The sequence below is a fragment of the Megachile rotundata genome, chromosome 11 (assembly GCF_050947335.1).
Source record: "Megachile rotundata isolate GNS110a chromosome 11, iyMegRotu1, whole genome shotgun sequence".
NCBI classification, from domain to species: Eukaryota; Metazoa; Arthropoda; class Insecta; order Hymenoptera; family Megachilidae; genus Megachile; species Megachile rotundata.
The window spans coordinates 13,102,745-13,117,661 of NC_134993.1; the positions used below are offsets into that span (position 1 = coordinate 13,102,745).

At 34.4% G+C, this 14,917-nt stretch overlaps 2 protein-coding genes across 4 annotated transcripts in view; one reads left to right on the forward strand and one right to left on the reverse strand.

Moving 5' to 3' along the window:
• Positions 1–13,108, reverse strand: part of LOC100883869 (acetylcholinesterase) — a 62,034-nt gene extending 48,926 nt beyond the window's left edge. For both annotated transcript variants that reach the window (XM_076536872.1, XM_076536871.1), the window contains exons 1-3: positions 12,988–13,108; positions 9,017–9,177; positions 4,926–5,305 (exon numbers count right to left, since the gene is read on the reverse strand). The gene's annotated coding sequence lies outside the window, so the exon portion shown is untranslated. The remainder of the gene's footprint in view (positions 1–4,925; positions 5,306–9,016; positions 9,178–12,987) is intronic.
• LOC100883975 (uncharacterized) lies at positions 9,269–14,235 on the forward strand. Of its 2 annotated transcripts, XM_076536882.1 has the most exons (7): positions 9,269–9,287; positions 10,812–10,883; positions 11,884–11,953; positions 12,009–12,162; positions 12,901–13,092; positions 13,830–13,938; positions 13,995–14,235. In XM_076536882.1, the coding sequence occupies exons 3-7, from the start codon at positions 11,887–11,889 to the stop codon at positions 14,190–14,192; spliced, it is 720 nt and encodes a 239-aa protein (XP_076392997.1). In that variant the 5' UTR covers positions 9,269–9,287; positions 10,812–10,883; positions 11,884–11,886; the 3' UTR covers positions 14,193–14,235. The 2 variants fall into 2 exon arrangements, with proteins under 2 accessions (XP_076392997.1, XP_003699341.2); XM_003699293.3 differs by lacking the exon at positions 9,269–9,287 and having other exon boundaries at positions 9,877–10,883.
• The last annotated feature ends 682 nt before the right edge of the window (positions 14,236–14,917 follow it).

Genomic DNA, 14,917 nt, shown 5'->3' on the forward strand with positions numbered 1-14,917 from the left:
ACGCACGGGTGCGTCACGCAGAGAGATGATGTAAGGCAGAGAGTTAATAATTTCAGTTATAATACTAAATGAAGGTTGAAATATTATGTCAATCATTGATTAAATAAAATATAATTTTACTAAAAATAAATGAGCTTTGCCAGTGACGCATCTGGTGCGTCACGTAGGGGGATGAAGTAAGGAGTTAAAACTTAAGAGTTTTTATTTTTACAGAATTTCTGTAACTTTTCCCTACATTCTTAAATTCCTAAATTGATAAATTTCTAGACTACTAAATTCCTATATGAACAAATTCCTAAATACTCAAATCCCTACGTCCACAAATTCTCAAATCGCCAAATTTTACGCCTCTAAGTTACTATATTCCCAAATTTCTAAATCTCCAAATCCCCAGATTTCTAAATTCGTACATTCCTAAATCCCTAGATTCCCAAATTCCTACATTCCCAAATTCCTACATTTCCAAATTCTTAGATTTCCCAATTTCTACTTTCCTGAATCCCTAGATTCCCAAATTTTCACCTTCACAAATTCCTACATTTCCAAATTCTCACCTTCCCAATTCCCTAGATTCCCAAATTTCCCACCTTCCCAGTTCCCTAGATTCCCAATTTCTCACCTTCCTAAGTCCCTAGATTCCCAAATTTCCCACCTTCCTGAATCCCTAGATTCCCAAATTCTCACCTTCACAAGTCCCTAGGTTCCCAAATTTCCCACCTTCCTAAATCCCTAAATTCCCAAATTCTCACCTTCCTAAATCCCTAGATTCCCAAATTCTCACCTTCACAAATCCCTAGATTCCAAAATTCTCACCTTCCCAAATTTCTACCTTCCTAAATTCCTAGACCCCCAAATCCTTGCTTCCCCAAATCCCAAAACCCCCAAATTCCTTTGCCTCCAAATCCTTGCATCCCCAAATTCCTAAGCCCCCAAATTCCTTTGCCTCCAAATCCTTGCTTCCCCAAATCCCTAAGCCCCCAAATTCCTAAACCCCCAATTCCTTGCATCCTCTAATCTCTAAACCCCCAAATTCCTTTACTCCCAAATCCTTGCATCCTCAAATCTCTAAACCCCCAAACCCTTGCATCTCCAAATCCATAAACCCCCAAATCGTTGCATCTCCAAATCCCTAGACTCCCAAATTTCCACGTCCCCAAATCCCTAAGCTCCCAAACTTCTCTACCCCCAAATCCTTGCATCCCCAAATCCCTAAACCCCCATCTACCAAAACTCCCCAATTCCCAAACCCCCACATCCCCGATCCCTACCTCTCCTTCCTCAACCCTCGTCAGCCCGGAAAAACCGTCCTCGAGTACGCGTCAATTTTCCTTTTGTCACGCGCGTGTATAACCTTGTCATCGCGTGTGTTTTTCCCCCTCGTTTCCCAACGCCCTCCAACACTCGAGCCGCCGGAGTGGGCTAAATATGTTACTCGTCGCGCGTTAAACCGAACCGGACCGAATTCGAAATCCAATTTTCCGCTTGGCCCGTTTCTCTCCGATTCTTTTCGAGCCGGATCGGCAACTATTTTCGCGACGTGTTCGATAACGTAAATAGGATTCTAGAGACTCCGGAACTTTCGATCGCTAGAACCGCCGGTATTTCGGGATCGCGGCGATGAAAGGGTTAACGAAGCTCTTATCTCGGCGCACGGTAAACGCGAGCCACTCGAAACCACTCTGCGGATATTGTATCGAGCGGATTCGTTGCACGGAGACCAAAAAACGCGTGTGTTCCAAGGAAGATATTAACCTTTGCACTCTTTACGGCCATCTTGTTTTATCTAAACACCTGCCGAGTTTATTAAACGTGTGCTGTTTATAAATATCTTACTGTCGAGTCGACTCGTGGAAAGTTTATTTGTGCGATCATGGGAGAATTTAGGAAATATTGTCTCTGTGTGTGGCGCAAGAGACAAGGGATATTGGGGCAGTGCGCTCTCGTGTTGTAAGCGTCGGCCGATCTTTCTTGACCGGAAGAAATAACTGGATGGGTTATATTTTATTGGGAAATGAAATTAGAGCTGGCGAGAAAACTTGAGTGTTCTGATGAATTATTCTTGAGAAATCTTCGAGTGAATTGAAATACTGCATCCCCAAATTGTTGCTGAGGGCCCTACAACCTTGAATCTCTACATTCGCAGCGTGAGGGACTGAGTCGGAAGGTTTTGAAATCTTAGGTTGGGTGGCTATGTGCAAATAGGTACTAAATCCCTACATCTGGATGTAGGTTTTCAAGTCTCCAGCATTGGTAACTTCATGAGTATATGTAGGTTTGTAAATTGATGAGGTTCGGAATTTGTACATAGTGGGCTTATGTCTATAAATTTCTGCTTTCTCAAAATTTTATATTAACAAATTTTAAATTCCTGAATTACTAAATTCGTAGATTTGTAAATCCCTAGATTGCAAATCCATAGATTCCCAAATTCCCTAGATTTCTAGATCCCTAGATTGCAAATCCATAGATTCCCAAATTCTCTAGATTCGTAAATCTCTAGAATCCTGAATCCCTAGATTCCTCAATTTCTACCTTCCTGAATTCTTTGATTCAGAAATTCCCAGATTCAGAAATCCCTAGATTCCTAAATTTCTACCTTCCCAAATCCCTAGATACCAAAATTCCTAGATTCCAAAATTTCTACCTTCCCAAATCACTAAATTACCCAATTTCTACCTTTTCGAATCTCTGGACTGCAAAATCCCTAGATTCCAAAATTTCTACCTTCCCAAATCACTAAATTCCCAAGTTTCTACCTTCACAAATCCCAAAATTCACAAATCTTCACCTTCCCAAATCCCTAGATTTCTAAATTTCTACCTTCACAAATCTCTAAATTCCCTAATTTTTACTTTCCTAAATTCCTAGATTTGAAAATCCCTAGATTACCAAATTCCCACCTTCCCAAATTCCTAGATTTCTAAATTTCTACCTTCACAAATATCTAAATTCTCTAATTTTTACTTTCCTAAATTCCTAGATTTGAAAATCCCTAGATAACCAAATTCCCACCTTCCCAAATTCCTAGATTTCCAAATTTCTACCTTCACAAATCCCAAAATTCCCAAATTTTCATCTTCGCAAATCCCTAGATTAGAAAATCCTTTGATTACTAAATTTCCACCATCCCAAATTTCTACATTCCCAAATTCCAATATTACAAAATCCCTAGATTACCAAATTCCCACCTTCCCAAATTCCTAGATTTCTAAATTTCTACCTTTACAAATCTCTAAATTCTCTAATTTTTACTTTCCTAAATTCCTAGATTTGAAAATCCCTAGATAACCAAATTCCCACCTTCCCAAATCTCTAGATCTCAAAATTTCTACCTTCACAAATCCCAAAATTCCCAAATTTTTATCTTCTCAAATCCCTAGATTTCTAAATTTCTACCTCCACAAATCCCAAAATTCCCAAATTTTCATCTTCGCAAATCCCTAGATTAGAAAATCCTTTAATTTCTAAATTTCCACCATCCCAAATTTCTACATTCCCAAATTCCAATATTACAAAATCCCTAGATTACCAAATTTCTACATTTCCAAATTCCAATATTACAAAATCCCTAGATTACCAAATTTCCACCATCCCAAATTTCTACATTCCCAAATTCCTATATTACAAAATCCCTAGATTACTAAATTTCTACCTTCGCAAATCTCTAAATTCTCTAATTTCTACTTTCCCAAATCCCTAGTTTCCAATATCCCTAGATTTCTATATTTCTACCGTACAAATCCCTAAATTCCCAAAGTCCTACATCCCCAAATTCATGGATTCCCAATTTTCTACCAGCTCAAATCTCTAGATTACCAAATTTCTACGTCCCCAAATCCCTAGATTCCCAAATACTCACGTCCCCAAATCCCTATGTTCTCAATCTACTACGTCCTGAAATCCCTAGGTTCTCAAATTACTACGTCCTGAAATCCCTAGGTTCCCAAATTACTACGTCCTGAAATCCCTAGGTTCTCAAACTACTACGTCCTGAAATCCCTAGTTTTCCAAATTCCTAGGTCCTGAAATCTCTAGGTTCCTAAATTCCTAGGTCCTGAAATCCTTAGGTCTCCAAATCCCTACATTCCCAAATTTCTACCTTCCCAAATTTCAACCTCCCCAAGTCCCTATATCCCCAAATCCCTACATTCTCAAATCCTCACATATCCAAATTCCTAAATCCCCAAATCCCCACAACCTCCAGAACTCCACATCCCCCAAATCCCTACACCCCCACATTCCTAAACCCCCAAATCTCCAAATCCCTAAACTCCTATACCCTGAAACTCACATGTCCAATCCTATATCCCCAAATCCCCATATTCCATCAGCCAAACAACACCCCTACATTTCAATCCTACATACCTCCCCAAATTTCAAGTCTCCTCCTAGATCCCAAAACCGTCGTACATCAGCTCTAACGTAGGAGGATCGCAGCGGACACCGAAGGCTCGGCGATAAAAGACGGACACCCGGCGAGTCAAGCGATCGATAAATTTTCTATTCGAATCTTTTCAAGGACCCCGTGCTCCAAGGGCTACGATTCACGAGTCTCCCTTTATATCGCCCTCCGACAGCCGCGAAAACCGTATGGAATATTAAAGCGAAGGTAGAATTTCCTAGATCTCCCTGCGAAATCTTCCCGTGTCTCACGCGGACAGCCCGGAATCGATTCGCCGGGTTAATCGGCTAACGCGTGCTGTCCGACGTAAAATTACGTCGGGCAAGTCCCGCGAGCGGGAGAACGTGCGACTTCTGTTAAGAGAACTGATTAGCGCGAAAATCTTTCGGAGCCCGAGAACGTCGTACACGGTTGGAAACCTGTATCGGCGGCTTATCTCGTCGCTCGAAAAACCGTGCCGGCCGGAAGTGACGCAACTCGGCCGCAACTCGGTCAGTTAAAAAAAAATTGAAGGAAAACTTACGAATATCCGAGGGAGCACTGGGTGTACTTCTCCGGGCTGTTTATTCCTGTCGCATCCAGGACAACAATGGAAAGTCTCTGTTCCGTCGAGGAACGCAGCTTGCCAGACGGAGGCTAAGACGCAACTTGGAACGAAACGTAACTCGAAACAACCGTGCGAAAAACAAATAGGCCGGTTAACCGTTCAGGCCGCACTGACGAGTCGAGCCGTAGCTAGTAAGGGTGAACTGGCCTGGCATCCCCTCTCGGTTTCACCCCACTCTAACCCTCTCCGCTCAGCCTCCTTCTCGCTCACCCTAGTCCTTCCCCTCTTTCACCTCTTATTCCCTCTTCCGTTCTCTAATTCTCTTCGTTTCTTCCCTTTTCCTACTTTTCTAATATCTGAAAAGAAATATAATGAATTTTAGCGGGGGAGTTTTATTATTTAGGGGAAGTTTACGGGGTTTCAGAAGGATTTTTTAGGGGTAAAAGGGTACTCTGTTTTTTAATTGCGGTTGGGACGCCGGTTGAATATCAGTAAATCTGTAGTGTTCCACTTTCTATGTAATGTGCTAAATAGCTAGGGTTAACATCCTGAGTAACTTGTGACTATTATCTAAATACTTCTATAAATTCCTAGGTCCTTAAATTTTTCAGTCTCTTATAGTAATGTATACAAAGTTGAATAATTAGGAGAAACATTCTTATACATTTAAATTAGCAAGTCTGAATTGAATAAAATTATAGACCTGAACTGTTTTGGTCGCCATATTTGTCTTACAAGATATCAAGTATTAATAATTATATTATTAAAATGATAATAATACTATTAAACTAATAATAATAATTTAATAATAGTATTATCATTGATTAATAGTGTGACTAATTAATAATAACATTATTAAAAATATATAAGTAAGCTATGTAAATATACTATGTATATAATTATAGTACTGTACAACTATGTAACCTTTAAACTATATAAAAATAATTAGCTTTATAACTAAATTGTATAAAAATAACTAGCTGTGTAACTAAACTACATAACTAAACATAACACAATATAATATAATATAATATAACTGAATGTAACTAAATATAATAATATAATATAATATAATACAATGTAACTAAATATAATATAATACAATGTAACTACATATACCTAAATATAATATAACATAACTAATATAACTAAATATCTTCCTGTAAATAAAATAGCTCATAGAACAGCTAACAGCAAAGAGTTAGTTATATAACTACTAAACTACATAACTATTACATTGTTAACTAAATAGTAACTATTAATTATAAGCTAGCCAATATAAAAATAATTAACTATATAACTGAACTACATAACTAAATGTCTACATATAAATAGAATAGTTAGAGGAGCTGAGCAAGCTAAACTATATAAGAATAATTAAATATACAATTGAATTGTATAAAATTAACTATGTAACTAAATTATATAATTAAATATCTAGCTATAAATAAAATAGCTTATAGAAGAGCTAACAGCAAGTAATTAAAGTCATGTAACTACTATACTATATAACTGTTACATTGTTAATTGAATAGTAACTATTAATTATAAGCTAACCAATATAAAAATAATTAACTATGTAATTGAACTACATAACTAAATATCTACCTATAGATAGAATAATTAAAGGAGCTAAGCAAGCTAATCTATATAAAAATAACTAACTTTGTAACTAAATTATAGAATTAAATATCTATCTATAAATAAAACAGCTTATAGAAGAGCTAACAGTAAGGAAGTAAAGTCATGTAACCACTATACTATATAACTATTACATTGTTAATTAAATAGTAACTATTAATTATAAGCTAATCAATATAAAAATATCTAACTATGTAACTAAACTATGTAACTAAATATTTGCCTATAAATAAAATAGCTTATAGAGCAGCTAACCAAGCTGAACTATATAACAGTAATTAACTATAAAACTGAATTGTATAAAAATGACTAACTATGTAACTAAGCTACACAACTAAATATGTGACTATAAATACAATAGCTTATAGAGCAGCTAACCAAGCTAAACTATATAACTGAATTGTATAAAAATAACTAACTATGTAACTAAACTTTATAACTAAATATCCACCTATAAATAAAATAGCTCATAGAGCAACTAATTAAGCTGAACTATATAACAGTAATTAACTATAAAACTGAATTGTATAAAATAACTAACTATGTACCTAAGCTACATAACTAAATATTTGTCTATAAATATAATAGCTCATAGAGCAGCTAACCAAGCTAAAATACATAACTGAATTGTATAAAAATAACTATGTAACTAAGCTGTAATAATAGTGTATACATAATAGTTCCGCCATGTAAATACAATAGTAAATAACAATATGCATAAACTATAACATAACTCCTAATAGAGTAGCCATCTAACAATTAGTTATCTAACAATTAGTCATATAACAATAACATAACTCCTAACATAACATAATATAACATAACTCCTAATAGAGTAGCCATCTAACAATTAGTCAAATAACAATAACATTGTCAATTAAGTAGTCGATTTTCGCCAAAAAATCTGGCCGGTATTTTTCTTCGTTTCCGAGGCTTATCCTTTCGCGACTTACTACCCCTCGATACGTAGTTTATTTGCCGGCTTACAACCTCGTTCCGTATCCTTCGTTCTCGTTTGCTCCGATTTCAGGCTTCCAATAACAGAGTATTTACGCCATGGCGATCGATACACCCGGCGAATTTCATGGCCAGCGAAAACGGACTTTTCGGATTTATGGAAATTCACGCTTCGCTCGTCGCTGTTTAAACGATTACCTCTGCTCTGTTCGTTCGCACCGAGCCGGTTTAATACCTTTTTGCAATCGCTGGGACAAGTCGAGTAATTACAGTATTTACAAAATTATAGTACGACTTCAAATTTTAGGTCTTTATTGTTAAACCTGTATATGAGAATTTTCCAATACGATCGACCGGTCTATTTTCGTGATGATGGCTGTGAAAATAAAAAAAAGGGTTAATTATTTACATGGCGGAACTATAAATAGAATAGCTCATAGAGGAGCTAACCAAGCGCAAAGAATTAAAGTCATAACGTCGGTCATCGACGATCGCTATTATTATCTTGTCACAGGAACGCGAGAATTTCGAGGACCGTTTCTGAAACGACTTTGAGGGCCTCCTGCGGCGGAACACGGTAACTACTCTCCTGCGAGACAAAAGATGTACGATTTTACAAAATATTCTAATTACAGTTATTAGTGCATCGGTAATTGACTCTACAATGTAGTACAGAATGTTACTCGATGGAAAATAAAACAGTCACTACACGTATCTACCTAACTGGCCCACCTGACAAATTATCTAAAGTTATAGAAACTTCAAATGTTTTTCTATGAGATTTTATCTGAGAAACTATCTTATTCTTCAAGTCATCTTTAGCATTAAATTATCTGAGTACTATATAAAGTGTAGAGCTAATGAACTAATGTGTAAAGCATTGTGTGAATTAATTTACAATAGTAAAACTTTATCATCTTGATTAACAGATAATTTGAGATAAAGATGAAAATATTATTTCTAGTATGACTATCTAAAACAGAGTATCTAAAGAGTGCAGAGCTAATGAACTAATGTGTAAACTTATAAAGCAGAGTATGAACTAATTTACAATAATAAAACTTTGTCATCTTGATTAACAGATAATCTGAGATAAAGATGAACAATATTCTCTCCACTATAAAATTATCTAAAACAGAGTATCTAAAGAGTGCAAAGCTAATGAACTAATATGTAAACTTCTAAAGCAGAGTGTGAACTAATTTACAATAATAAAACTGTCATCTTGATTAACAGATAATCTGAGATAAAGATGAACGATATTCTCTCCACTATAAAATTATCTAAAACAGAGTATCTAAAGAGTGCACAGCTAATAAACTAATCTATAAACTTCTAAAGCAGAGTGTGAATTAATTTACAATAATAAAACTGTTATCTTGATTAACAGATAATCTGAGATAAAGATGAACGACATTCTCTCCAGTATGACTATCTAATCTTCTAAAAATGTTACAAAATCGTTCAACCTTTTCCCAGAGTTCAGTTCGCAATCTCTCGATGACATTCTTCATTGTGATCCGATGGCTGACGCTTTTGTGATCTGATGTGATGCTTTTGTGATCCGATGGCTGACGCTTTGATGCCTCATCCCGGTATGCGACGATTCATCCACTCGTTGAAATGCAACCTAAAATGAATACATTCTCGTTACTTAATGTACAATTCGAAGCATTGAATAAGGAGAACTGTACTCGAGAAATGCGGAATGCTTCGAGTCAAATGGACTACCATACACCAGTGAGCATGCATTTAATTGGCTTTTGATTAAGGATCTGAAGCGAATGTGTTGCGAGACGGAGACTTGTCTTCGCGTCTACAGGACGACAGCTTCATTGATTCAAGAATATGGGATTTTGAAATGTTCTTTGTGTTATGCTACTTGGTCAAGCTTAATAAATTGTAATAATTTAAACTTTATAAATTTGAACATAATAAAGTGCATGAATTTGAACATAATAAACTTAATAAATTTAAATATAATAAACTTAATAAATTTAAACATAATAAACTTGACAAATTGGAACATAATAAACTTAACAAATTTAAACATAATACACTTAATAAACTTAAACATAATAAACTTAACAAACTTGACATAATACATTTAATAAATTTAAACATAATAAACTTAACAAATTTAAACATAATAAACTTAACAAATTTAAACATAATACACTTAACAAATTTAAACATAATAAATTTAACAAATTTAAACATAATACACTTAATAAACTTAATAAACTTGACATAATAAATTAACTTAATATAATTTATAATGTTTCAAAAGTATAAATTAAATAACAAGTTACTTAATACAAATCTTGCATCCAAATTGTCAGAGAGCTTTGCAGTTTCTCAAGTTCAGTATCAGTACATCAGTATACAAATAAAATAATAGGCAAGTTGCATAATACAAAGAAAATCTTGCATCCAAATTGTCACAGAGCTTTGCAGCTTCTCAAGTTCAGTATCAGTACATCAGTATACAAATTAAATAATAGGCAAGTTGCATAATACAAAGAAAATCTTGCATCCAAATTGTCAGAGAGCTTTGCAGCTTCTCAAGTCCAGTATCAGTACATCAGTATACAAATTAAATAATAGGCAAGCTGCATAATACAAAGAAAATCTTGCATCCAAATTGTCACATAGCTTTGCAGTTTCTCAAGTTCAGTATCAGTATATAAATTAAATAAAACAAACTGCATAATACAAAGAAAATCTTGCTACCAAATTGTCCTCACAGCTTAAAAGTTAATTTAATTTATAAATGTCCTCTACTAATTTTTAACCTAACCTAACTATTTAAACATGACCTCACGTCCAAAGATTCCTAAGGATTCGGTGGTTAAAGATTTACACAAAGTTCGAGTTGACGTCAATGGACGTAAAAAATGAAAGAAATCGCGTACAAAATAGCTGGTACTGATTTCGACAATAATAAAAGAATTTTCCAGAACTCAGAGCAAATGAGAACTATTTATAGCAAACGTCCTTTTCTTCAAAGTATTCAAGTTATCAAAGCATCATTTCTCAGATATTTTTGAACTAGCTTACAAACATTACATTGCTATAATGTTGATCTCATCAATTACTTATTAGAGTTTCCTAGTAAACGCAGATTAGATTTTGGATAGCTATCTGTTTACAAAGATCATTTCAAGTACTTATTTACAATTGTTCGTTAATTAACCGATCCAGTAATGGACAGATATCTCCGATAAAATATGTTGATATCTAAATGTACGATACTCGTTCTAGTATATATGGAACAATCCACTAGCGGAATTCTGTTAGAAGTGTTATTCAGCGAAGAATATCCCGTTCGAAATCGTGAGTACCTTTCATTGTTCAGTTTCTAGATGCAATCGATCGATCGCTCGTAACACGATTTTTTCGGTTCTTAAAATTGTTTCGCGAAGTTGTGACACATTTTTCCAGTTGCAAACCTGTCCACACTGGCACGTACGGCTCGAGTGTAGGCCTCTTCTACGAAAGTACGCAGTGCTTAGATATTCCTAAACATTATTCCTAAATTTACAATTACTACTTTTAAAAATTTTGGGGGCCTCACATTTCTGTAAGTGGACAGATGTGGACGCTTTTGTGTCTGGATGCTTGTCACTTTTGTGTGTGGACAGATTTGCGTTACATTCTCAATACTAGTTAAGTTAAATTCTAAAGAGTAGTTAAGTTACATTCTAAATACTAGTTGAGTTAAATTCTAAATACTAGTTGAGTTAAATTCTAAATACTAGTTAAGTTACATTCTAAATAGCAGTTAAGTTAATTTCTCAAGACTAGTTAAGTTACATTCTAAATACTAGTTAAGTTAAATTCTAAATACTAGTTAAGTCAAATTCTAAACACTAGTTAAGTTAAATTCTCAAGATTAGTTAAGTCAAATTCTAAATACTAGTTAAGTCAAATTCTAAATACTAGTTAAGTCAAATTCTAAATACTAGTTAAGTCAAATTCTAAATACTAGTTAAGTCAAATTCTAAATACTAGTTAAGTTACATTCTAAATACTAGTTAAGTTACATTCTAAATACTAGTTAAGTCAAATTCTAAATACTAGTTAAGTTAAATTCTAAATACTAGTTAAGTTACACTCTCCATACTAGTTAAGTTAAATTCTAAATACTAATTAAGTTACACTCTCCATACTAGTTAAGTTAAATTCTAAATACTAGTTAAGTTACACTCTCCATACTAGTTAAGTTAAATTCTGAATACTAGTTAAGTTACACTCTCCATACTAGTTAAGTTAAATTCTAATTCACAACGCAAGTTAACTCTTCAAAATCTTCATCTTCACTTTCTCTTCACAGAAGATGTATCTTCCCCTAGCAATAGTCGCCACGTTGCTTTCCTGTCAGGTGTTTGCTGACAAGGTGGATGGTAAGTATTTTTCTGTCGCATCGAAACAAAATTCTTCACTAGTCCTTTCTTCTAGTTCTCAATGTAGAAACAAGGAAAGGTGAATTGGTAGATTTCCTCGAGAAATTCAAGAACACGATGCACACTGGAGATTCGAAGTCCGGGGTACCGAGACTCGATCCTTATGTACGATCAGAACCGGTAGACGTGAACCTCCAGGATCCGATTAAGTAAGCTTTCGACTGGTCACGTGGGGCTCGAAAGATCTTAGACTGCTAAGTTCATGATACCGGGTCTTTTCATTATTTAGTACGAGTTTGTAGAGTGCAACAAAATTTGTTGGTTCGTTTGTAATTTAAAATGGAACATTTGTAGTTTCATTTGTAATTTAAACTATAACAAAATTTATTGTTCCATTTATAATTTAAATTACAACAAAATTTATAGTTCCATTTATCATTTAAATTACAACAAAATTTATAGTTCCATTTATAATTTAAATTACAACAAAATTTATAGTTCCATTTATAATTTAAATTACAACACAATTTATAGTTTCACTTGCAACTTAAATTACAATAAAATTTGTAGTTTCATTTGCAACTTAAATTACAATAAAATTTGTAGTTTCATTTGCAATTTAAATTACAATAAAATTTGTAGTTTCACTTGCAACTTAAATTACAATAAAATTTGTAGTTTCATTTGCAACTTAAATTACAATAAAATTTATAGTTTCATTTGTAACATAAACTACAACAAAATTTATAACTAAAACTCTTGTACAAAGAGTAGTAACACAACTTATATATCCAATGAATAATAAATTAAAAATAATTCTCTGACTAACCACACGTGACTGATATGATTCAAAGTAATTTGTAATCAAAAGTTAATTAAGGAACTCAAGTATCGTCAACAATAATTGTAGATAAACTTTAATCGCAAAGTAATTCAAACTTTTTCAGATTGAGAGGAAAGTTATCGAACATCAGCGCAGTTGGTCTGTCCAATTACGTCGTGAAGAAAGGTGACTTTTCGAAGAACCAACTCACAGCGAACGTCAGTCTTCTTTGGGATAATATTGCTATCCGTACCAATTACAATGCCAGTGGTGAAACCCTTGATGGTGCTGGTATTTGGGGAAAAGGAGTCGTTGCGTGAGTTTGATTTGCCACCTGAAAAGCAATTTCAGTGTTAGACTTTCTAATTTTTAGTTAAGTTATATTATAAATATTAGATGAGTTAAATTTTAAATGGTAGTTAAGTTAAATTCTGAATACTAGTTAAGTTAAATTCTCAATACTAATTAAGTTAAATTCTCAATACTAGTTAAGTTAAATTCTGAATACTAGTTAAGTTAAATTCTGAATACTAGTTCAGTTAAATTCTGAATACTAGTTAAGTTAAATTCCCAATACTAGTTAAGTTAAATTCCCAATACTAGTTAAGTTAAATTCTCAATACTAGTTAAGTCAAATACTAAATTCTAGTTAAGTTAAATCCTACGTACTAGTTAAGTCAAATACTAAATTCTAGTTAAGTTAAATCCTACATACTAGTTAAGTCAAATACTAAATTCTAGTTAAGTTAAATCCTACATACTAGTTAAGTCAAGTTCTAAACTCTGTCCAAATCAAATTCTAAATTTTAATTAAGTAAAATTCCAATTCTCTCTGTAATATCAATTTTGCAAATTCGTGCACATAGCCACATCTACGTACAATTTTCTGAAGCTCAAAATTCTCGACAGAGGGTACTACTCCACTGTCGGCTACACAGTTCCCTAGCGTTACTAAAACAGAGTTACCCAGTTACCTACCCTAGGTTTCTTCAACTCCACCGATATCCTTCCATTCACACAACTTTCATCCTTAAAAATATTCAATCTTTCCAGACTTGTCGTCAGAAACCTCAAGGTCACCGTGAACACCAAATTAGTACAGAAAAATGGAAAAATGGCCGTGTCCAGTCTATCCTCTCACCTGCACTTAGACAAATTCTACGTAAGTATTTTTGAAACACCACAAAGTGATTGAAATACTAATTAACGTCTTTACAGTTCAAGATCACCGGATTCCGCGACAGCGAAAAAGAGTCTAACAAGCTTACAGCGAAAATAACAAACTTTGCTCCCCAATGGATCGAAACTCATCAGAAACAAGTGTCTCAGATCTCTAATCGATTTATCAGCAACATGCTGAACAAGTATTTGGGACATTTCACTCTGAACGAAATTTTGAAGGAAATTCAAGCTTAATTACTATTTGTGTATAACGAATAAATTCATTCTTTGCAGTTAATTCTTTGATATACAGAAATCTAAGTCTTTACACGAAGCCTTGAATTTAATAACACATTTTGCAACTAAAAATTTTATGCAAAATTTACCAAGAATTTCAACATTATCTTAACATTGTAATTAACAATATCGCTAGCTCGGTAGCTCCGACAAAAAATTCGTAGGTTAGCTCGATCGATGAGTCCGTGAAAAAGAGAAGACCCGTCGATTAATTCCCTAGAATCCCCTAATCCGAGGTGCATTTTTAGCGAACGTAATTAGCCCGAAAATCGATGGAAAACCAATACAGCCAAGATAAATCAGCTCCGTAAATTCCGGGTTCGATCGAGTCTCGTCAGCTAGCGGGATTTAAGTTTCGCTTAAAATTCCAACGAAAATTTTTACCACCCATAAATTCTCGACATCTGACAAGAGCAACAAGTGTCCGTTCGATAAACACGTTTCGTGTACGGCCAATAAATCCCGGCTATCGAATTTCCAGAAGAAAGGTCCGACCTCTTTGCTCCGCATTTTCACTCGGCTAGATTCGCGAGTGGTTTAATCGAGTTTGGCAAGTTGAATAAGAAAAACGCGAACGAGGTCAACGCGGATCGTCTTCTCACGGTTAAACGCGCGATTCGTTCGCGACTGGTTCTCCGTACACCGTTGTACCACAACTTTTCTTAGAAACGAGGTGATGTAAC